The 24,283-nt window shown below is 42.7% G+C and overlaps 1 protein-coding gene and 1 pseudogene across 6 annotated transcripts in view; one reads left to right on the forward strand and one right to left on the reverse strand.

The window, feature by feature from the left end:
- Nucleotides 1-24,283, reverse strand: part of PTPN2 (protein tyrosine phosphatase non-receptor type 2) — an 86,286-nt gene that overhangs the window by 4,187 nt on the left and 57,816 nt on the right. Inside the window, exons 9-11 of one of the 6 annotated variants that reach the window (XM_061399989.1) lie at nucleotides 20,810-20,911; nucleotides 15,350-15,485; nucleotides 87-14,437 (exon numbers count right to left, since the gene is read on the reverse strand). In XM_061399989.1, coding sequence (XP_061255973.1) covers nucleotides 15,425-15,485; nucleotides 20,810-20,911 — 163 coding nt within the window. In that variant the 3' untranslated portion in view covers nucleotides 87-14,437; nucleotides 15,350-15,424. Of the gene's footprint in view, nucleotides 1-86; nucleotides 15,486-19,933; nucleotides 20,027-20,347; nucleotides 20,912-24,283 lie in introns of those variants that run through there. The other 5 variants (XM_061399991.1, XM_061399990.1, XM_061399992.1 and 2 more) reach the window with 5 other exon arrangements.
- LOC133237677 (prefoldin subunit 4-like) lies at nucleotides 21,315-21,821 on the forward strand (annotated as a pseudogene).

A 24,283-nucleotide genomic window follows, 5' to 3' on the forward strand; every position in this document is an offset into this window, starting at 1 on the left:
TAACTCAGACTTCTATATAAGTTTCCTATGTCTGCTGTAACAAATGACCATAAACTGGGTTACTTAAGACAAAATAAGTCTATTACCTTAAAATTGTGGACATCAGAAGTCCAGAATAGGTCTCCCTGGGCCAGTCACGGTGCTGGCAGGACTGCGTTTCCTCAGGAGGGTCTTAGAGAGAATTGTTTCCAGCTCCTAGAAGTTGCCGTGTTCTTTGGCTCATGGCTTCTTCCTCCATCCAGAATAGTTGCCCCATCTCAAAGACTTTTAGTATGAAAGAAAAGGTTTTCATTTTTGCATGCCTAATACATACCAGTCCCTTTTTACCTGCTATTTTGTCAAATTACCTCTGTGCCTTGGCTTTCTAATCTGTAAAACAAGGGCTTATGATGCTAAGGGGCACACCCTACTCCATATTGTTTAGTCACTCAGTCGTGTCTGACTCTTGCAACCCCATGGACTGTATAGCCTGCCAGGTTCCTCTGTCCATGGGGCTTCCCAGGCAAGAATACTGGAGTGGGTTGCCATTTCCTGCCATCCAGGGGATCTTCCCAACCCAGGGATCAAATCCAAGTCTCCAAGGTTGCTGCACTGCAGGCAGATTCTTTACTGCTGAGCCACCAGGAAAGCCCCATCCTACTCCACAGCATTCAGTAAATGATTTATTTCTGATAAATTACTCTGGGTTCTATAGTCTGATATGTTTCCCTTTTGGAAACTACTATAGGTTAGGGTAGGGAAAGGATATTCCACACAAATGATAACTGAAAAAGAGCAGGGGTGGCTACACTATTATCAGACAAAACAGACTTTTAAGTCAAAAACAACTAGAGAAAAGGACATTTTGTAAGATAAAAGGGTCAATACACAAGATATAACAATTATTAATATATAGGCTCCTAACATCAGAGCACCCAAATATATAAAGCAAACCTTGGCAAAATTGAAGAGAGAAATAGACCATGACACATTCAATAACCCGTTTTCAGTAATGGGTAGAACAACCAGATACAAGACCAGTAAGGAAACAGGACTTGAAAACACTAGATCGATTGGACCTAACACATGCAGAACATTCCACACAACAGCACAGAACACACGTTCTTCTCAAGTGTACATGGAAAGTTCTCCATGATAGATCACATATTAGGCCACAAAAAAGAAAGTTAACAAACCACTCTGAAATCATACCAAGTATCTTTTCTGACTAATATGGAATGAAACTATTAAATCAATAGCTGTAAAATTAAAAAAGATTCACAAGAGAAAATTAACACATTTTTGAACAACCAGTGAGTCAAAGAACACAAGTGAAACTAGTAAATATCTTCATACAAATGAAAATGAAAGCACAATATACACACATTTGTGGGATGCAGTAGTAAGAAAGTTTACAATAGTAAACAATGACATTAAAATAGAAGAAATTTCTCAAATCAACAATCTCACTTTATACTTTGAGGAAGAACTTTAACCAAAGTTAGTAGAAAGAAGGAAACAACAAACATTAGAGAAGAAGAATAGAAAAAAGTCAATGAAAGTAAGAGTTGGTTTTTTTGAAAAGACCAACAAAATTGATAAATCCTTAGCTAGATTAAGAAAGAAAAATCAGAAATGAAAAAGAGATTATAACTGATGGACTTCCTTAGTGGTGCAGTGGTTAAGAATCTGCTAAAGCAGGGGACATGGGTTTGATCCCTGGTCTGGGAAGATTCCATATGCTATCAAGCAAGTAAGTCTGTGAGCCACAAGTTCAGTTCAGTTCAGTACAGTCGCTCAGTCGTGTCCAACTCTTTGCAACCCCATGAATTGCAGCACGCCAGGCCTCCCTGTCCATCATCAACTCCCGGAGTTCACTCAGACTCACGTCCATCGAGTCAGTGATGCCATCCAGCCATCTCATCCTCTGTTGTCCCCTTCTCCTCCTGCCCCCAATCCCTCCCAACATCAGAGTCTTTTCCAATGAGTCAACTCTTCGTATGAGGTGGCCAAAGTACTGGAGTTTCAGCTTTAGCATCATTCCAAAGAAATCCCAGGGCTGATCTTCAGAATGGACTGGTTGGATCTCCCTGCAGTCCAAGGGACTCTCAAGAGTCTTCTCTAACACCACAGTTCAAAAGCATCAATTCTTCAGCGCTCAGCTTTCTTCACAGTCCAACTCTCACATCCATACATGACCACAGGAAAAACCATAGCCTTGACTAGACGGACCTTTGTTGGCAAAGTAATGTCTCTGCTTTTCAATATGCTATCTAGGTTGGTCATTACTAAAGTCCAAGTGCTCCAGAGTCCTCGAACCACCATTACTGAGCCTGCACACCCATGCTCCCCAACAAGAAGCCTCCGCAATAAGAAGCCAGCACACCACAACTAGCAAGTAGCCCCTGTTCACCACGACTAGAGAAAGCCTGTGTGCAGCAACGAAGACAGTGCCATCAAAAATAATACATAAAAAATTAAATGAGTTTTTTAAAAATTGTTTTTAAACCCGTAAAACAAGTTTTGGCGAAGAAAGTGGAATCCTTTTACAGTTTGCGGGAAAGTAAAACGGTGCAGCCACTATAGAAAATAGTATGGAGGGTTCTAAATATATTAAAAGTAGAACTACCATTTGATCTAGCAATCCTACTTCTTGGCACATATCTAAAAGAATTAAAAACAGGATCTCAAAGAGATGTTTGTATACCCATATTCATTGCAGCATTACTCACAATAGCCAAGATGTGGAAGCAACCTCTGTCAGTTCAGTTCAGTCGCTCAGTCGTGTCCAACTCTTCACAACCCCATGAATCACAGCACGCCAGGCCTCCTTGTCTATCACCAACTCCCGGAGTTCACCCAAACTCATGTCCATCAAGTCGGTGATGCCATCCAGCCATCTCCTCCTCTGTTGTCCCCTTCTCCTCCTGCCCCCAATCCCTCCCAGCATCAGAGTCTTTTCCAATGAGTCAACTCTTCGCATGAGGTGGCCTAAGTACTGGAGTTTCAGCTTCAGCATCATTCCTTCCAAAGAACACCCAGGACTGATCTCCTTTAGGATGGACTGGTTGGATCTCCTTGCAGTCCAAGGGACTCTCAAGAGTCTTCTCCAACTCTTCAAAAGCATCAATTCTTCGGCGCTCAGCTTTCTTCACAGTCCAACTCTCGCATCCATGCATGACCACTGGAAAAACCATAGCCTTGACTAGACAGACCTTTGTTGGCAAAGTAATGTCTTTCCTTTTGAATATGCTATCTAGGTTGGTCATAACTTTCCTTCCAAGGAGTAAGAGTCTTTTAATTTCATGGCTGCAATCACCATCTACAGTGATTTTGGAGCCCAAAAAAATAAAGTCTGACACTGTTTCCACTGTTTCCCCATCTATTTCCCATGAAGTGATGGGACCAGATGCTATGATCTTCGTTTTCTGAATGTTGAGCTTTAAGCCAACTTTTTCACTCTCCTCTTTCACTTTTATCAAGAGGCTTTTTAGTTCCTCTTCACTTTCAGCCATAAGGGTGGTGTCATCTGCATATCTGAGGTTATTGATATTTCTCCCCGCAATCTTGATTCCAGCTTGTGCTTCTTCCAGTCCAATGTTTCTCATGATCTGCTCTGCATATAAGTTAAATAAGCAGGGTGACAATATACAGCCTTGACATACTCCTTTTCCTATTTGGAAGCAACCTAGATGCCCATAGATAGATGAATGTATAAAGAAAACATCTCTCCATACAATGGGATATTATTCAGCCATAAAAAAGGAGTCTTGTCATACACTACAACATGGACAAACCTTGAGGACATGATGCTAAGTGAAATAAGCCTGTCATAAAAAGAAAAATACTGCATGATTCCACTTATATGAAGTATCTAAAGTAATCAGACTCACAGAAACAGAAAGAAGACAAAGGTTGTCAGGGTGTGGGAAGGGGTAATAGGGAGTTTTTCAGGGGGTACTGAGTGATTGATAAAAGCCCCCCTCCCACTTGCTTCCAGGATCTTGAGTCAGACCTACAGTGTTCATCCATGCGTTAACATGAACATATATTCCTGACACTGAGAACAGGAGAGAATAAGTGGCTGTGGATTCATAGAAATCCTCCAGAGGTTTGGGTTTCCCCACACCAAATGCTGGCATTTGAGAATCTTTATTTCAGCTCACAGGCCAAGGGGCCCAGCTCTTATATGGGTTATACTACTAATAAGGGAAGACTGTTGACTGTTCTTCACTACAACTATTGTTTACTATTTTTTTATTGCAATTAACATACTGGTTTAGCTACACTTTGCACAAAACATACTTTTGCCCAATGTGAGAAGGACGTTTAGATCATGTCTGTGGTAAAATGCTTTGAGTTCTAAACAACCACAGGGTGGAAGCACACAATCCACAAATAACTTCCTACATATGATTTCTTGAGTTATTTCAGTTATACAGCTTGGCAGATTATCAGCATCCAATTTTCATATTTTCCAATATACATTTCTTACAGAATAAGCTCTTACCTAAGTAATAGTCAAACAAAAACTGAGTAGGTTAATAATAATAATCGAAGCAAGATCCTTTTCACTGAACAAAAACACTTTTTCTACCTAACTTTTAATAGGCTTTTAATTTTTATTGCTAAGTAGAATATTTTTCCTAATTGTAAATTCAATGCATGCATATTATAAAATATTAGGTAATACAAAAGAGCATAAGGAAAAATAAATATCATCCAAAATCTTTGCAGCCAAAATAAAAAACAGCCTTCTAGTGTGATTCAACCCAAATATTTTGTCATTATGTATATAAATGTATAAATATTTTAAATGACATTATATTGATGTAGAATGTTGCATCGTTTTTAAAAATTATTTACTTGTGAAAGTGATGAATACACTTTCACTGTAAAAAAATTTGAACAGGATTTCCCTGGAGGAATAGTGAATAAGAATCCACCTGCCAAAGCAGAGGACAAGGGTTCAATCCCTCCTCCGGGAAGATTCCACATAGAATGGAGCAACTAGGCCCCTGTGCCACAACTATTGAGCCTGCACACCCAGGAGTCCACACACCGCAACTACTGAAACCCCTTTGCCTATAACCCGTGCTTTGCCAGAGAAGCCTGTGCACCACAACAAAGGGAAGCCCCTGCTGGCCGAAACTAGGGAAAGCCCACGTGCAGCAACGAAAGCCCAATGCAACCAAAAAATTCAAACAACACAAATGTGAAGTACTCTGTCAGCTTCTTCCTGCCATGCCCACCCCACACTGCCCTGTAGAGACCATCATTTCCACCTTGTCGCACCTCCTCAGACCTTCCTGGGCAATCCCGTGATGCAAGAATTCAGCGTGTATAACTTTCTATTAAAACATCCAGTAGAGGGAACTGTTTCTCTTTTAATATGTATGTTATATTACTTTTTTCTTTGCAAAATCAATGTGTCTTTAAGAAAAAATCTGTGTCTAGGATGTGATTTACACAATGCAGAATGTATAAGAATTTATAAACATCTTTACTTCTACTGACTAGTTTCTAACTAAAATAAAATCTTAAATCTTATTTTCTCCCTTCAATTTTCTTGTTGGTTTGCTTGTTTCATTTTCTTTGACCTTGAAATTACATGGTTTTTAAAGGCTACTGCTATTGAGAACACTTATGGGGGAAAAAACCCTTACTGTTGGTAGAAATATAATTGTTTTTTTTTCTTTTGAGAGGAAGATAAACTATATAAAACAATATAAGAAGTGAAGATAAAATGTATATTTCATCTGGCAGTAATTCCATTTAAACTTCTAAATAGATTAGTATTACTGAATAGAGACTATTTACTTTTAGATACTCTGAAAATACTTTTTTCCCCCCAAGATGGGAAATTCTATAATGAGTATTTCAACCGTATTTTATGAGTGGCATATACATTTTAATTTCACAGCAGTTCTCAACAAAGAGCTGACTGGACTTGCCAACTTGGTTAGCCCACTATGCTGATGTGGAGTTTCTATGCTCAAGACTGTGGTCGATTTGCACAATAACTAAGAGGTTAAGAGGAAAAAAAAGGATGGGGGGACACATGTGCACCCATAGATGATACATGTCGATGTATGGCAAAAACCACCATAATATTATAAAGTAATTATCCTCCAATTAAAATAAATTTTAAAAAAAGAGAGAGAGAGACTTGTGTTTGATCCCTGGGTCGGGAAGATCTCCTGGAGGAAGAAATGGCAACTCACTCCAGTATTCTTGCCTGGAAAATCCCATGGACAGAGGAGCCTGGCGGGCTACAGTCCACGGGGTTGCAAAGAGTCAGATAAAACTGAGTGACTAAGAACAGCACAGCACAGCACAATTACAATTTAGGGGACAGTTCTGGACCTGATGTAGTTGCTCAGGAACAAGTTGTAACATAACCACAAATTTTCTTACTACCTTTGGTAAAATGAACACCTACTACAAGCCAGGCACGGTTTCAGCACTGCAGATTCCTGTCCTGTTGGGAGCTAACATTCAGGACGAACAGGAAGCACAGTGAAAACGTGTTCAATATGTCTGGCAAGGCAAGGGGGCACGACAGGAAAAGGAGGTTGGTCGGGGTCCAATTACCAGTCAGCTCGGTGTTCACGTCCCCACTCTGCTCTCAGGCTAAACATCTCAGATGCCTCCCTAAGTGCCTCACCAGGCCTCTGTCTGCTCCCAGCCCACCTCCCACCTCTGCTGGATGGTCCAAGTCCATACAGACCTGACCCTCACTGACTTCCTACCACACCCAGACACAGAGCCAGGCCCACACTGTCTGACTCAAGGGTACACCCACCACTCAGAGCTTTGCAAAGGCTCTGAGCACTGTGTTGAGGTCCCTGGTGTTTGCTGACCGCTGTCCACATTTAGGCCCCGAACTGAGGGCCTCGCTGTGATACTGCTGAACCACCTACAGGGCGGGCATCACCTCAGGACTTAACTCTGCTGCTTTCTGGGTGTGTGACAGGCCCCAGAATAGCACCTGCTATTGAATGAATGAAGCATAAAATACAAGGGAGAGACACACACATAGCTGAAAAGTCCCAGACCTTGACCCTGCTCTTAGAAGAGTGAACAGAAGGGCAGAGATGGTCCTGTCATCCTCTCAGCCAAACACTGGCTTTCAATTGTTTGTAAAACTGGTTTGACATTAAGACAGCATATTTTCCAGCCACTCATACTACTATTTCTCCCTGGAACTACACTGTGAAGGATTTTTGGTAGCTTGCTTATAAAACTATATCACGGCCTGTCTGGGAGATAAGTAATTAGAATCCCATTCAGTCAGCTCTCTGCCATGGCTGTCACATCCCTCTGACTCTGGGTACTGTGCCCAGCGACAGCCAAGGCCACACAGTATCTCAGAATGTGGTCACAACAAATCACAACCGAGAAGCGCCTTTTCAAGAGGCAGGAAAAGTCAGCAGGCCTTTAAGGACACTTCCTCCTGGAACTGCTTTTTGCTGACTGCGTCCTTGAAGGACACAGAGAACAGACATTGCAAAAGGTGTATGGCAGAGTCCGCAGCTGTTCTGGGCCCGGACCCACCCGAGGCCAACCTGGCGATGACACCTGCTGGAAACTGTGCTGGACTTGAACCCGAGTGAATATAATTAAAGAGCCAATTGATGAGGTTTTAAAAAAGGTTAAAACTGACCAAGCTCCGAGGAGCCAAGTGGGCAAAGAATCTTGTCAGCCGCTGCGGTCCAGAGAGGGCAGACCAGGAACCAGGTAAAAGGGGGACGTGAGACCCTCAGGCAGGCCTTACGGGCAAAGACCATGGCGGCCTCGGAGGCCCCGTCTCCACGCTGGCGTGTGTCTTCCTCCTCCCCGGACCTCTGTGTCCATCACTTGCTGACCCCGACCTGCTGTCACCTTCTCCAGGGGTGCTGCGGGCGGATTTCGGGGTAAATGTGAAGCTCTGGGGGGTCCGCAGGCTTTGCTCTTTATGCCGCCAGCTGCAGTCCGAGCCCTGAGTGTCTGACTGTGCCCGCGAGCGCCTCCTGGTCCGGCCTCCACTCCGGGCACCCTGGGCTGGCCTCAGGCCATGGCCTCCCTTCCTGAGCTCCTCTGGGGTGCCCCCTCCTCCCACGGGGAGATGGATCTGTGGAGGCGGGAAGGGCAGCCTGGCCTCGGCCTGGTGGGCCTGGGGGCCAAGAGCCTTCAGTCACCAGTGATGGCCAACACTGAGCGGAGCCCCCACCCCGCCATCTCTCGTGTTTGGTCCATGTGAAGGACGCCTGGTGTCATCCACGAACAAGCTGGGGGAGGAGAGTTTGCAGACAGCGGTTGCCAGGCTACACTCACTTGCCTCGTGCTGCAGGAGGCGGGAAAGCCAATGTGCATGCACAGGAGAGGGGCTCTTCCGCACCAGGAGGGGAATTCTAGGAGTGACCGACCCCCAGACTCGACAGCGACCCCGTGTGGTGGACTGCATTTTGGCTCTGGACTGTGAGTGTGTGACTGCAGAGAAGAGCTCAGAATGACTTCAGAAATATAAGAAAACTTTGAGTCAGTAATGGTAACAGGGTGATTAAGGGTGAAAGAGGAGAGTGAAAAAGCTGGCTTAAAACTCAACATTCAAAAAGCTAAGACCATGACATCCGGTCCCATCGTTTCATAGCAAGTAGACTGGGAAAAAGTGAACATAGCAGCAGATTTTAATTTCTCGGGCTCCAAAGTCCCTGTGGACAGTGACTGCAGCCATGAAATTAAAAGATGCTTGCTCCTTGGAAGGAAAAATATGACAAACCTACACAAAGTATTAAAAAGCAGAGACATCACTTTGCCAACAAAGGTCCATTTTGTCACAGCTATGGTTTTTCCAGTAGCCAGGTTATGGGTGTGAGAGTTGGACCATAAAGAAGGTTGAGCACCAAAGAATTGATGCTTTCAAATTATGGTGCTGGAGAAGACTCCTGAGAGTCCCTTGGATAGCAAGGAGATGAAACTAGTCAATCCTAAAGGATATCAACCATGAATATTCATTGGAAGGACTGATGCTGAAGCTCAAGTTCCAACACTTTGGCCTCCTGATGCAAAGAGCCAACTCACTGGAAAAGACACTGATGCTGGGAAAGACTGAGGGCAAGAGGAGAAGCAGTCAACAGAGATGGTTGAACTGCATCACTAACTCAATGGACATGAGTTTGAGTAAAGTCAGGGAGATGGTGAAGGACAGGGAAGTCTGGTGTGCTGCAGTCCGTGGAGTTGCAAAATGTCAGACACAACTTAGCAACTGAACAACAGAGTCCCCATACACCCCACACTGTTTCTCTAATAACATATTACATTAAAATAGTAGATACATTTATCACAACTAATGAACCAATATTAAAACATTCTTATTACCTAAAGTTCACACTGTTCATTTTCCTTTATTTTCACCCAGTGTCCTTTTTCTATTCCAGGATCTCATCCAGGATACACTATTTTTAGTCACTAGGTATCCCTGGGCTCCTCAGGCCTGTGACAGTTTCTCAGACATCCCTTGTTTTTGATGACTTCACAGTTTTAAGGAGGGCAGGTTTGGTATACCCTCAGCTGGTATTTATCTTGACATTTTCCTCTTGAGCAGACTGGGCTTATGTGTTCTGGGACGAGGACCACAGAGTAAAGTTGTCTTCTCACCATATGGTGCCAAGAGTGCATACCACTGACACAGCTTATCACTGCCGACACTGACTTTGATCATCCGGCTGATGCCTAGTGCCTTTTTTATTACAATATAAGTAACACACCGTTTAGGTAACTGGCTTCCCAGACGGCGGCTGTGGTAAAGGACCTGCCTGCCAATGCAGGAGACATAAGAGATGCAGGTTCAATCCCTGGGTTGGGAAGATCCCTGTAGACAGGCATGGCAACCTACTCCAATATTCTTGCCTGGAGAATTCCATGGACAGAGCAGCCTGGTGGGCTATAGTCCATGGGGTTGCAAGGAGTTGGACACAACTGAGGCAACTTAGCACACATGCACGCATGTAGGTAATAGGAACGCTGAAATCAATGACTATTTAAGAGCTGAGCATCTTAGCTGCATCCTCTTAATCACCCCTCTTAATGGCTCTCTGAAGCATAGGTACTATTACTCTATTTCACAGATGAATAGGAAGAACTTTTCCACAACACATACACACACATAATTGTGCTAAAAATATATAAAACTGACCATTTTCATCTGCTTGGTTCTATGACACGAAGTATAATTCATGCTGTCATGCAACCACCACCATCTTCAGAACTTTTCATCTTCCCAATATTGTACATGCTTTACCCTTGATGAACATCACCAGTCTTTTGGTCTTTAAAAGATTCAAATGGTTCCACTTTGTCAGGCCCACCTTTAACATTCCTGCAGCCAAATGTGACCAGCTTTTTCCTCTGGGTGCAGTAATTAATACTGGTGCTTCCAACTCGTCTTCATCCTTATTTTTTTGTACTTTGCTGAGATATACTTGGATTTCCCTGGTGGCTCAGATGGTAAAGCATCTGCCTACAATGCAGGAGACCTGGTTCGATCCCTGGGTCAGGAAGATCCCCTGGAGAAGGAAATGGCCACCTAGTCCAGTACTCTTGCCTGGAGAATCCCATGGATGGAGGAGCCTGGTGGGCTATACTCCATGGGGTTGCAAAGATATACTTGACAAAATTATAAGATATTAAAGTGTATGCTGTGATTATCTGATTATGTATTGGCTCCCCGGTAGTGCTAAAGGCAAAGTATCTGCCTACCAATGCAGGAGACAGAAGAGATGTGGGTTCAATCCCTGGGTTGGGAAGATCCCCTGGAGGAGGAAATAGCAGCCCCCTCCAGTATTCTTGCCTAGACAACTTCATGGACGGGGAGCCTGATGGGCTACAGTCCATGGGGTTGAGAAAGAGTTGGACACGACTGAAGGACTGAGCACAAAGTGTACACTGTGATTATCTGATATGTATGTGTGCTCAGGTCTTTACTTCCTGTTGCTCTGAAGCGAGTGCATGCTGGATGCCAGCTCCAAGGCCGGGCTTGGCTGCCCGCTGTGACATGGTGCCACCACTCCCCTCTGAGACAGAGAACACATTTCCCAGGACCTTCTTCCCTGGGGAGTTCTGTTTTAGAGGCTGCAAAAGAGAAATACGCACCAAGCTCTGCTGTCTCAGCTTCCTTCCTGTGCACCAGACAGTCAGAAGTCCTGGGCCACATGCTGTCATGTCTCTTTGGTTTCCTGACTCTCTGCCCACATTCCATCCGGTGGAGGGGTTTTCACCTCCATGCCATTTGTGGGATGCCACAGCATGTCAGATAGGCTGAGAATATTGGGAAAAGCCCCATCCAAAGAGCCACCAGTTACATTACATTCTTGACTTAATGAAGATAAACGTTTATCACAAGCAGGTGACCACACAAGACACTGGTTGTTAAAGCTTATTTCAGAGCAGCTTCCCTGGGCCTCCAGACATCTCAGAGGGATGGAGACCATGGGGTGGGGTCTCACCAGATCTGGGAAATTTGACCCTTGCCTTGACTCGGCCCTTTCCAAACTAGGGCTCGCATGGACAGTCCGTGAGAATATTTGCTGGCAATCAACACCACGCACTTTAACCCAACACCTTCAAATGTTGGACTCTTTGTGTCTCAGAGCCATACTTCCGGTAAGGCCACATCCTTATTCAAGGAGTGCAGCAGAGCAAGGATCCCAAGTTGCTGTATGATGTCTCTGCTTTTCCAAAGCCGTTTCTTCACATCTAAGCAGGTCCCTGGTCATTTCCACCACAGTGCTCACCACTAGTCTTAACTGCATGCTTATTTCCTTATTTACATGTGTATTGCTGACCTTCCCACAAGACTGCAATAGACCAAACCATGGTCCCCTTGTCACTGAACCTGGGTAGTACAGCACCTGGCACCCAAGTGTTGAGTAGACATTGACCTAACAGATGAATGAGTAAGGGAGATTCCACTAATTCCAAATGTTCTGACACAGCTTCAACTTGGGTGCCCATGAAGGAAAACAGGGAGTCACACCTAAAGCATAAGCAACAAGATAAAAAACAAACAAGTGGGATATCAAACTAAAAAACTTCAGCATAGCCAAAAAAAAAAATCATCAACAAAGTAAGAAGATGATCTACTGAATAGGAGAATATATTTGTAAGTCATGTACCTGATAAAGGGCTGGTCTCCAAAATATACAATCAACTCCTACAACGCAGCTGCAAAAGAACAAACCCAGTGAAAGGGTAAAGGACTTAACGTAAACAGACATTTCTCTAAGAGGACATACAGATGGCCAACACGTATACAGAATAATGTTCAACATCACTAGTCATCAGGGAAATGCAAATTGAAGCCATAATGTGATATACCAATACCTGTCAGGGTTGTTATCAAAAAGACAAGTGATGGTGAGGATGAGGTGAAATTGGAGCCCTCGTGTACTGCTGGTGGGAATGCAAAATGGTACAGCTGCAGCAGCAAACAGCACAGAGGTTCCTCAAGAAATTAAAAACATGACCACCACACAATGCAGCAGTCCAACTTCTGGGTATCAATCCAACAAATCAGAATCTTATAGACACATGAGCACTCCCACGTTCACTGGAGCACTATTTATAACAGCCGATATATAGCAACAACCACTGACAGATGAATGGATTAAAAAAGTGTGGTCCATACATACAATGAAGTAAATACTGCTCAGCCTTAAAAAACATAAATGAGCCCTGAGAGAATTATGCTAAGTGAAACAACCTAGTCACAGAAAACCAAATAGCAGATCTTCCTCCTACATAAACGTATCTAAAATAGTCTAATCATAGAGTCAAACAGTAGAATGGTGGTTGCCAGGGACTGGCAGTCGCGAGGGGTAGGGAGATTAATATCAACAGGTCTCAAGTTCCAGGAGGAGTCGGAGTCAGGCAGAAGGACTGAGAAAACCCAGAAAGAAGTCCTACTGACTCTAAGGAGAAGCTTCAAAGGAGGTGATTCTGCCCTCAATAAGTCAAACAAGGGAAGAACGAAATAGAGACCACTGTGGTTGGTAGAGCATGAGCGAAGATGACCTCTATGAGACATTTCTGGAGAGACACCAGAGAAAGCCACGAACTGCTTGGGGAGAGTACGGGGAAGTCAGAAAACAGAGGCACCAAGCACAGAGAATGTGTTCAAGATCTGTTGACACACTGAAGGAACATCTTGATGCACTTTGTGGCCTAACAAATTTTCCATGTATTCTTCAGGAAAGATTTACTAGGGATTGGTAATGTCTGCTTACTCCTAAAATAGACCAAAACTTGCTGGACAACAAGGCAAAAAGGAAAAGGGAAAGTCATTAAATTTGTGAAAGATGATACCAATTATTCAATGAATGGTGTTACAAAACTTTCACTGGCAAAACAATAGTGAGTTGTCACACGTTAATATGATGCTCACCTGATGCAGAGGCGGGAACCTCACCGGGAGCCTGACAACGAGTCGATTCTGAGCCCAAACCCACCACACAGTTGGGAGATCAGACGGTCAGAAGGTCAAAAACCCCTGGGGAAGGAGACTTTGGTCTCTTTACCACAGGACATGTTGGGGAAAGCACAGCCTTCAACATGAGACTAACACTGTGATTCAGAAACTGCACTTCAGTGCTACACTTACTGAATACTCATTTAATACCATCATCTACATTAATGCTTTTCCAATTAACAAGAGGGATACTGTTGCATCACCTAACCTATATTGATAGGCTGTGTGTGTTAGTCGTTCAGTCGTGCCCAACTCTTCAGCAACCCCATGGACTGTAGCCCACCAGGCTCCTCTGTCCATGGAATTTTCTAAACAAAAATACTGGAGTGGGTTGCCATTCCCTTCTCCAGGGGATCTGCCTAACCCAGGAATCAAAAGGTCTCCTGCATTGGCAGGCAGACTCTTTTTACCGTTGAGATGGCTAACTAAATAAAAATCTCAAAGAAGCAAGGGACCAATGTTTTGAACCAATTTCACTGTAAATGTTGACTGCTGGATATAAAAACCTGAGAGCAGACCCTTAGGAGAACATTCATTATGTGAAGCAGAACTGTCCTAGGATAATGCACACAAACCAACATCATCTATTTAATAAAAATATTTAATGCTGCCAAAAGGTATAAAAATACAGTAGGAATGGCAGTACAATACAAAGTAGTCTCTCCTAATTTATTTCTTTTACATCTTTCTACATTTCACACGTGCGTTAGAAAACTTAACAATGCATTGAATTAGAGGCTTCTGCACAGTCGTCCGCTGGCGGCGCTCTTCGCTCCCTGGATGTAAGGTTTACTTTGTAAACAGACACACGTGAGGCAATCTATAGGCTTATCAAGCCTCACTGAGATTCCGGAGTGGGCTTCAGGTCTTGTTTTGCACATCAATGGTTCAAAATTTATAGGTGCAGAATATTCTCAAGGCATGAATATTTAGGTGTCTGTCAATCTTGGCCTAAAACATAAAATAAGAAGTCATCTATTCAATTCGTATTTACCAAACACACAGACGTACATAGACACACACAGACATAAAAGGACTAACAATGAACTAAAAAGGTTAAAAAAAAAAAAAATTCCAACACATCACACTCAACCACACTGAATGCTTCACTGTTATCTTGGTAAAGCTGCTTATGTGTTTGCTCTTCAAATAGAACTGGTGGTGTGAGGCAGACTTATGTTAAAGCACCATAACTCAAGTCTTTTACAAGAATCACTAATTATGAATTTTGTAGGTCATCCTGTATTACTCAAGAAATGACCTCCATGTGAGCAATACTGACGGACAGACAGGTTAAAAAAAAAAATGTACCCACAACAGTTCAGCAAGATTATATGGTATGTGCTAGACTTACCAATACTTTGGAATTCAATGCAAAAGTCTAATCCAATTTGGACCTCCAATGTATTATACTGCTAAAAATATTAATGAGTGTAACATCTGAACATAAAGTTGGCTTATATCTTTAACTCACGGACTGTGAGCAGCATGCATTTTGTCCTGAAGGATAACACTAATGATCACAGCAATGCAGAACTGAAGTGACATGACTTAAGTATTAAAAGAAAACACAGACATGAAATAATTGATAGATTTATTGTATTTTAATGCCAAAAAGTAAAGATAAATATGAGTTTCAACAAGCGATAGAGATGAAATAACTAGTTTAAGGGCAGCTGAGATTTTAATGTTATTTCACAATATCTGCAAACAGCTGAATTTCTGAGGTGGTAACTGGTTTTTCCCAACTTCCTCTGCTATGACCAAAAAAAAAAAAAACAAAAAAACACAACAGCCCAGATCTCAATACCTGTTATTATTGTGTCCCCACATATATAAACAGAAGACATAAACTGCACCCACACTTTTATCCAAAACGTTCCATCAAAACCCCCAGCACTGCGAGTTGGCTTCTTCCTGAGTGCTGGCTCTTTGGTGTCAGGTTTCCAGCACCGACACAGAAATGTCCAGACACCAAGGGAACATTCTCGTTAGATGCCTGTGGGCACAGAAACACAACGGGTGCTTCCTGCAGGGAAGCGAAACAAAACCAAACCCTGAACCAAAGTGGCTGACGTAAGAAATGAAGCTCCTGATCAACCCTGACTGTTGTAAATATGAAGTGTTCCCCACACCTTCAGAAGCCCCCTCATGAAAGCAAAAGAACAAAGCCCACGAGTCAGAGTGAATGGAACCATGGTTTGAGTCACAGGGTAGTCTGATTTCCAGGATTCCTCTGGATCAGCAGTAGTTCAAACTGCTCCACAAAGTTTTTTGGAGGGAAAAACATTTGTTTCACTTGAACCATAAAAAGAGGGTTATTTCAGGTTTTAACAGGCAAAAGTAGCTATCTAATGTTCTATGTAAATATTCCATAAAAACAGGCCCAGTGAGACATAATGGGAAAGTATGAGATCTGGAGTCACTGGGATTCTACAGATGGGAGTCCATGTCTCAGCTCTGACACAAACTACATGTAGAGCCGCAGGCAAGTTGCTGGTTCTCTGACTCAGGGTGTATGTGTGTGTATTTATGAGAGGTGGAGTATGTGTGTGTGTTTAGGAGAGGTGGAGTGTGTGTGTATGTAGGGGAGGTGTATTTAAACCGACTGACACAACTGGCAGTGCATTAACGACACATTCCATTAGATGAACGACTGTAGAACAACTTAAGGTCTCAACAGGGGCCATCTCCACACCTAAAGGAACAAAGTCAAATGCACCCAAAGTAGTTCCAGCCACCAGATGCTCACACTCATGTTTCACTAAAAAGAGTCACACACACTTTTCTGGGGTAAGCAAGGCACTCACTGCCTTACAGACAAGATTAGCTTGCCCAGCTTCCCTCTCCTGAATTCACCAAACTCAAAATAACTTCAGGTTTTTTATAGCAGTAATTTGTCATCATATGTCTTAAAAGTCTATACCAAATGAAAGCAACAGTAAAGAAGTGATGTTTTTCTTTGGGGAAAAAAGAAACGGTCTCCATACAGATAAAAACTCCCAGCCACTCTCCTTACAGTTCCCCAAACATAGTATGTGGTGGAAAACCAGAAAGTATTAGATTCTGCAAGCGATATCCGCCCTGAGTTCTGTAAGTCCTATATTCCACTCTAAAGTACAAAACCAAAACAGCAAGAGTTCCAATGACTGAACTGTTCATTCTCCCACTGGACTGCACAGAGCTTGTGAGGGCGCTGGGGAATGTCCACGGTCAGGCTGTTCCTGATAAAGCCTCTGGCTGAGTCACCGCTCGCCCAGGCACCCCCCGTGATGGGACAGCACGTACACACCCAGGAGCACAGAGGACACCCAGCCTTTCTGACTCGTCCGCTGCTGCAGGGGCTGTGGTGTCGCTGGCCGAGAAACAGGGCTCTGAAGACAGATGTGAGGGAGAGCAGCCTCAAATTCAAACCAGCGAACTCGGGGAAAGCTCCAGAATACATCACCCAGGGAAGACAAGACCTGTATTTTCAGCGAGCCAGGAGGACTGCATTTTATTATGTGAAAAAATACTACATTTCTGTTTTTTAAAAATTTTGTTTAGAAGATGCTGCATCCCATCATCTAAACAAGTCAAAGCCAAACAAGAGCTTCCTGATGTGAGAGATGTAAACAGCTGTGACATGGGGACGGGGGCCCAGACTCACTGCTCCTGCCCACGCCCATGCTTCCTACCCACTGACAGCCCCGCTCGGACCTGCCAGAATCAGAAACCAGTCAGCACTGACAGATAGCGTGATTCCTACACTCTTGCCTGGACTCAGGAAAAGTGGATGACACGCACAGCGGCATTTGACTTACAGTGAGCTCCATTTACAAAGTGTAAGACTATGTCTGAAAGTAAAAATCAAGGCAGCAAGATCCTGAAACCTGTACAGGGGACTTTCCTGGTGGTCCAGTGGTTAAGACTGTGAGCTTCCAACACAGGGGGCACAGGTTTGATCCCTGGTTGGGGAACTAAGATCCCACATACCAAAAATTAATAAATAAAATTAAAAAATAAATTAAAAAAAAATCCTGTATAATAACCAGGTAGGCACTTCAGAAGTGCTTTCCCTAGAGTATACAACGGTCAATACAAGATTTCCAGTCATCAGGTCTGGCCTGTGTTGGCTCACACAGAATCCAGTCCGAGACATTCTTCTAAGAGAGAAGTGACTTGCAGAAGTTATACCTTTCTCTAAGAATTTAATTCTAAACACACAGGACTCTTCAGCACCAGGACCACTTTTCCAAGATGGTGGAAAAGTCAAATCTCAGGTTACTCTGGCTCAGTGACCTGAACACCTGCATCAGCTGGAGGTCAACAGAGAACACTCTGAAACACGGAGCCCGGAGCAGCGGAAACCACCACTAAGTGGGAACAACCGTCACTGCCAAGAACCCTGCAAGCAAAGGTGGAACTGATGAGTGCAGAAGAGGATGGCTCTGTGTCAGAAACTGCTTCTTAAACTAATAGGTGTTTTTTGATTCAAACCATCAATTCTAGTTTATCTGAAACAAAGGGGACATGCACAAGTGTACATAAAATTAATAATTTGAGTCACAATTCCTTCCTCTGACATACCTATTAGGCAGAGCTATATTAAAAAAAAAATCAACTTCACTTCTTTTCTCTTTTTTTGTTCATTCCTTGGTAGAAATACCAATACATAACGGACCAAAAAGACCAAAGAAAAAAAAGGACAAACACAAAATCGTTCTCTAAACACAAGTGGTCTGTGTCACCACTGTCCTCTCTGCACTTTCACGTTAAGATACATATGGACCCACTAAATATGGAGAATTAGGTTTGTGGATATTCCACACATGCAATCATAGATAAAAACCAGCAGGAGGATGACATAAAGTACTCGGATGAACGTGGACACAAGGTCGGAGCCCATGGTGCAACCGGAGAAGACGGCTCTGAATCAGGGCTGCCTGCTTACGAGCAGAAACAGACACGAACACAAAATGAACCAAGTATTAATGCAAATATTCTTTCTTAAAAACAATAAAGCTTCTGGCTTTTTTTATTAAGAAAATACCACCTCAGCAAAGTCAAACATAGAGCTGATGTTCAGCATCTGTTCTAATTAGGAAACACCACGGAGACCACATCCTGGGAAGACACAGACGGCCATGGCCGCTGACCCCGGTGGCTGTTACCTGAGGCCAGGACCCCGCGTGCCCACCCTCCCTCAACCAGACACCTCCTTTAATGAAGGTCAGGCACCTCGCCACCCATTTGTAGCAAATGGTAAAAAAACACGACCCCTGGTAAAAACCGACGTGCTCGCCTCAAGCATCTGCCGAGAGGAGAAGACGACTAACCTATGCAGAAGTTGATTAACAAGGGTCTGCTGCCCTGGATGTGACCTGAAGAATACATTAGGACACACAGCTCCAGAAGGACAGAAAGCAGACAGACAGCAAAGCTGAAGCACTGAACCCCGTAGAGCAGTTGCCCTGCTCTGCCTGGGAACAAGGGCATCATTACCAGCTTGTGTTTCCCATAAAGTCTTTTTACTTTACTTCTACTGAAAGCAAGGCTAGCTGCAGTTGGAATTGAACAGGTCTACCTGTACTTGACTTGCATAGTAATTACTGTATTTTAGCAAAGGTAAACCAAGGCAAATTGGAAAGAAAGATTTTAAACCAATAATGACCTGAAACGTAAGGACCTTGGTGCCTGAATACAGGTGTCAAGCAGGCAGACACAGAAATGTCCCTCTTCCCTCCTTCAGTGTAAAGCTAACAGGATGCAGTGGTGCTGAGCGGGGCGTGCTCCAGACACAACTGTCCTCCACACAGAGCACCACATGTGTCCTGCTCTCACAGTCTTAGAAGGCTACTCAAACCCACTCAAAAGTCTGTCTATACTGACATTTTTCAAACTGTTGTTTAAATGGTAACTGCTCTCTGAAAATAATTCAGCCTGGTGCAGCAATCTTACCCTGTAAAGTGGATAAAGCAGAGACGCCTGGTTGGAAGTTCAGCGTCCCCCCTATCCCTTCCTGGTGACCCCTTAGACATCCCACCAGCATAGTTTGAAACCACCAAAATAATGTGATTTCATTATTTTGGCAACTAAATTTATAACACCTAAAGTTTAAATAAAACAAGTTAAAACACTAGAACTCAAATGAGCAGTTAAATTCATTAAACAATATGCTTTAAAAATACTCATTAAGAAGTTAAAGGGACAGTGTAAAGTTTGAACATCATTATACTATTTATTGAAGTAGAAAGAACTTGAAAATTTTTTTTACTGCAAAACTTCAGTCAAATAAATGGAAATCATGGATAATAAAATGCTGCTCCTTATTTTGATTTCCTAAATCATGATTTACCCCAATTATAACTTAGGGTAATTACATTGAAATTTTCCTGAAAGATAAACAGTATTAATAATGGGCTTTACAGAAACCAGTTTCTTTACAAAGTCTTGACCAACTGTTACCTGACTACGCCAGTAAGGAGAACCTTCCTTCAAAGATATTTTTAGAGAAAATTTTTGTTTCTTTGTTTGTTTTTCTTTTTAAAATTGGGAAGACTGTAAAACATAAAAGAAATGCAAATATATAGTAAAAATTACTTATTCAGAGCTTTACCTGCTCATATCAAACTTCTCTTTAAGAAAACGTATCCAGTACAATTGAATCAACATACAATTTATCATTATTTTTATGGTAACAGATTTTTTCAAATTGAGCTTTTAAAAAGTACATTTAACTACAAAAGTAAGATTAAATAGGTACTTATAAAATATATTTACCCTGAAATGGTTAAGAATATAAAATGTTGATGCCCATGTCAACAGTACATTATACATTACACGCATTACTTTAAGGTAATTTTCTCTCCAATAATAATGTCGATAAAACCACAATATTTATTGCTTATATCAAGTGCAGGTTAAAATCCAGACAGCCTCCAAAAATGAACCCTTATGGTAAAGGATTTCTCAGTCTGGTCAGGTGAAATATTACACTTAGCATGTATGAACACAGTGGAAAATGTACCAGTCCTTAAGAAGCATTCAAGTCTTTACTTAGGGGGTGGGTAGTGTGGGCAGCGCCCTGGGGTGCTGGGGGGACCAGACACCACACTTCTCTGTGGGTGTCAAGTCACGCGCACCATCTGGGTGAGGAGTCTGTGACAGACCAACTCTGTGACTCACGCAACACTGTCAGCTGCTAGGGCCGAAGCTTGCGGGGCAGAATTAGTTACTTATAGGGCATTCTGCTGAAGAAACAGTGTCCAGCCAACAAAAGCGCCAACCAGAATGACTGACACAAACCCCATCTTAGTGAGAATAGGTTGCCAATATAACCACCTTTTCCTCTTGCGCTCAGTCTCGCTCAGCCTCTGCTTCATCTGCTGCACCTTCTGGGCGGTGCTGGCCTTCCTGTCCTCCCGGAGGCGCTTGCGCAGAGCACTGTGAACAGACAGAGCATCAGCAGGCAGGCTCAGCTGCAGGCAGGGACTCAGCCCACATCCCCCCCACCCCTCAACTCCTTAAGTCGCTGCAAGAACGGGAAAGGCCTCAATGCATTGAATGGTCCACAGATACACTCGGATTGTTCAACAACAATTGCCAGTTCAACTCTGTGCTAATAAATACTTTTAGTGGGACCTGAAAAGAACCACGGTGTCAGTGTTCTATCCTTCTTTGCTAACCAGTCAGCAGAGGGTTCAGCATCCAGTCCCCTCTGGAGTTTACATCTGATTTTCCACAAAAACCCCTAAACTCAACATTTTCTTGAATGTTTCGCTGTGTGGTGCCTATTGTCGTCTGCCCACACCCTTTTCTAGCTCCCATTTTCCTGTTCAATATGAAATTTTTGTTTCAATGGAAGCTGACTCCCAACATCAGAGTCCTGGAACAAGGCAAAGAACAGTTGCTGGCAACATGTACCTTACTATTTTTCCCCCTTAAGAAGAAAATCTCAAAAGCCCAAGATGACAGCCACCATGAAGAAAGCAGCAGTAACAGACACTGTTACTTTTAAAAATCAACAAAAGACACATTTTCACAGTACACAAGTAGAATCACAGAGCTGAAGCAAGAAACAAAAAGGAAACAGTTCTAAAACTTAGAGATGCTTGTGAGGACATCATGCTTGTAGATGAGGACTGCTTAATGATATCAGACTGGCAATCTTCCCATCAGGCACTCTTGAGGAAAAACATGAGAAATGCTGGAAGAAGCAAAAAAAACTTTGCATGAAGAAACTGACACCTTAGAATGCAAAGTGGAATCAATTCAGCAGGTGTGAGCAGATCTGAGAGTTGAGTTATATGCAACCTCTGGGAGCAACACAAGCCCTGAAGCTGATGAAAGCTAAGCATTTTATAATACTTTAAGAATGCGTTTTTAATAAGCTTGAGTAGTGTTTAAAATAATTTCCCTTCTTCAAATGATATGGAAAGCAAAACTTAAATTTTTTTCACTTACTTAATGGAAACTCATGGAAATTTAAGAGGATGAGATGGTTGGATGGCATCACCAACTCGATGGACATGAGTCTGAGCAAGCTCTGGGAGTTAGTGATGGACAGGGAAGCCCAGCGTGCTGCAGTCCATAGGGTCGCAAAGAGCTGGACAAGACTAACGACTGAAGTGAACTGGATGGAAACTTGCCTATTTAACATATATTTTTAAAAGAAGAGAGTACTCATCTATATATTTTGCATAACAATTACATCAAGTGTAAGGGCTATTAAAATTAGTTACAAAAAAACTTAATCTCACAAACCCCATCTCCCTTCAGGTACTGCTGTATTACAGTGGAAGCCTAACCAGCCTCCCTGCCTTCAGAGTCAGGCTGCCTATGCCACAGCAATTGCTGTGAGGCATAGCCCTGACTTGCTGCTTTGTTAAGAGTCCTGAATGCCTCTTCAGTGTCTACTATATCACCGGCCAGCTTTCTTCTTGCCTCAAGTGTTTAACCTAAATCTAATAATGAGGAACAGTCAGAGGGATCCAGATCATGGGGTGTCCTAGAAGGCAACTCATCTAAAAGCTGCAAACAATGTCCAGCAGGGAGTGAACAGAAGGTGGTAGATGGTCCCAGGTGAGGAGCCTGAAGAACCACTCATACGCTGCATGATCCTGGACAAGATCATGAATTACTTTTTTAAATAGCTAAACAGACCAGGATCATAAAAATGTTCCAAAATTACATTGTGGTGACCACTACGTAACTCTGTAAATATGCTCAACACAGTGAACTGTATGCTCTAAATCTGTCAACTTTATATGTATATTATCTCAGTACAGTTATTTTCTCTAAAGCTATAAGGTGGGTTTTCGATAATTAGAGAACTTTAAATATAGTCTACATATTAGATTATTTTATCAATGTTAAATTATTCTTGGGGATACGGGCACCTTTAGCCACTGCTGGTGGGAAGGCAAAGTGATGCAGTCATTTGGAAAAATGGCTTAAAAATGATCCCCATGTAGTGACCACGTGTGACTCAGCAGCCCCACTCCTAGTTAACACACAAAGGAGATGAGAGCACGCGTGCTCACAAAGACTCTCCAGTGTTCGCCTACCGTGTATGGCCTTGGTCCCGCCCAAGTAGCTTTTCTGCTGTTCTCCAAGTCTGTTTCCTTCTAAACTAAGAACACACTTCTCTTCGCTTCTCTCAGCCCCTGGAGTCCTTCTTATCTTACAGCACTTCATTTACAGTAAATCACTTAAGATGCTGGTCTGGGTTCTTGTTTTGTCCTCTAAGTGTATTAGCAACTTGGGACCATGTTTTGCCCATCTCCGTATGCCTTGCAGTCTTCCTTCCACTTTTCCTTATCACAGACACAGGTAGCTCTGCCTGAATGATCTCCACCTGAGTATTTCCTACAATGATGTGTAAAAACTATTACTCAAAATTCACTCTCTGGACTTAAAATTCATATAACAAGTATGTATGTACCTGCCAGTTAAAAAAAAACATACCCTGTAATCAAGAGCAGGCAAAGCACATATAAAATATAAAAGGATACAGAGCCCACAGTATTATTTCCTGACTTAAAAGCATTAAGTCTGAGGTAGAAGAAAAGACAAACACCTCTATGCTTTAACTTGTGACTAAACCACTGACATCACACATAAGGAGCAGCACAGCTAAATCAGAACAAACTCTGCAGTACAACATGTAACTGCCATGGACTGCAATTCCTTATGTCTTGGGGAAACACAGAAATGAAGTTATAATGTAAGGAGACCTTAATGGTTTTCACAGCATATCCCAAGATCCCAAAGTAACAAATATGACTACAATGTAAAATTTTCCACAAGAAAAAGCATGTTTGACAAAAAGAAAAAAAAAGTCACTCAGATACTGAAGAGAGGAAGAAAAAGTGTTCCTTCACTTTTCTAAGAAACTCACACCTCAGGATATCAACTTCATACAATGTGAGATATCTGGAGCCCTAGAAGTATAATTTTTCGAATTTAAAAACTTGAATAGTTTACACATTCATGTGCATTCAAAACTCTAAAAGTATAGGGCATTTTATGTGATTTTTTAGAAAGACTTTTTTCCTTCAATAACAAATTTAAATTGAAATATTCATTTAACTATTTCATATTGGTATTAATGGGATTCCCAGGTGGCTCAGTGGTAAAGAATCCACCTGCCAATGCAGGAGGCACAGGAGACACTGGTTCAATCCCTGGGTTGGGAAGATCCCCTGGAGGAGGAAATGGCAACCCAGTCCAGTATTCCTGCCTAGGACAGAGGTCCCGCCAGGCATGGACAGAGGAGCCTGGCGGGCTACAGTCTATGGGGTCATTAAGAGTTTG

This window comes from Bos javanicus, chromosome 24, assembly GCF_032452875.1.
Source record: "Bos javanicus breed banteng chromosome 24, ARS-OSU_banteng_1.0, whole genome shotgun sequence".
NCBI lineage: Eukaryota > Metazoa > Chordata > Mammalia > Artiodactyla > Bovidae > Bos > Bos javanicus.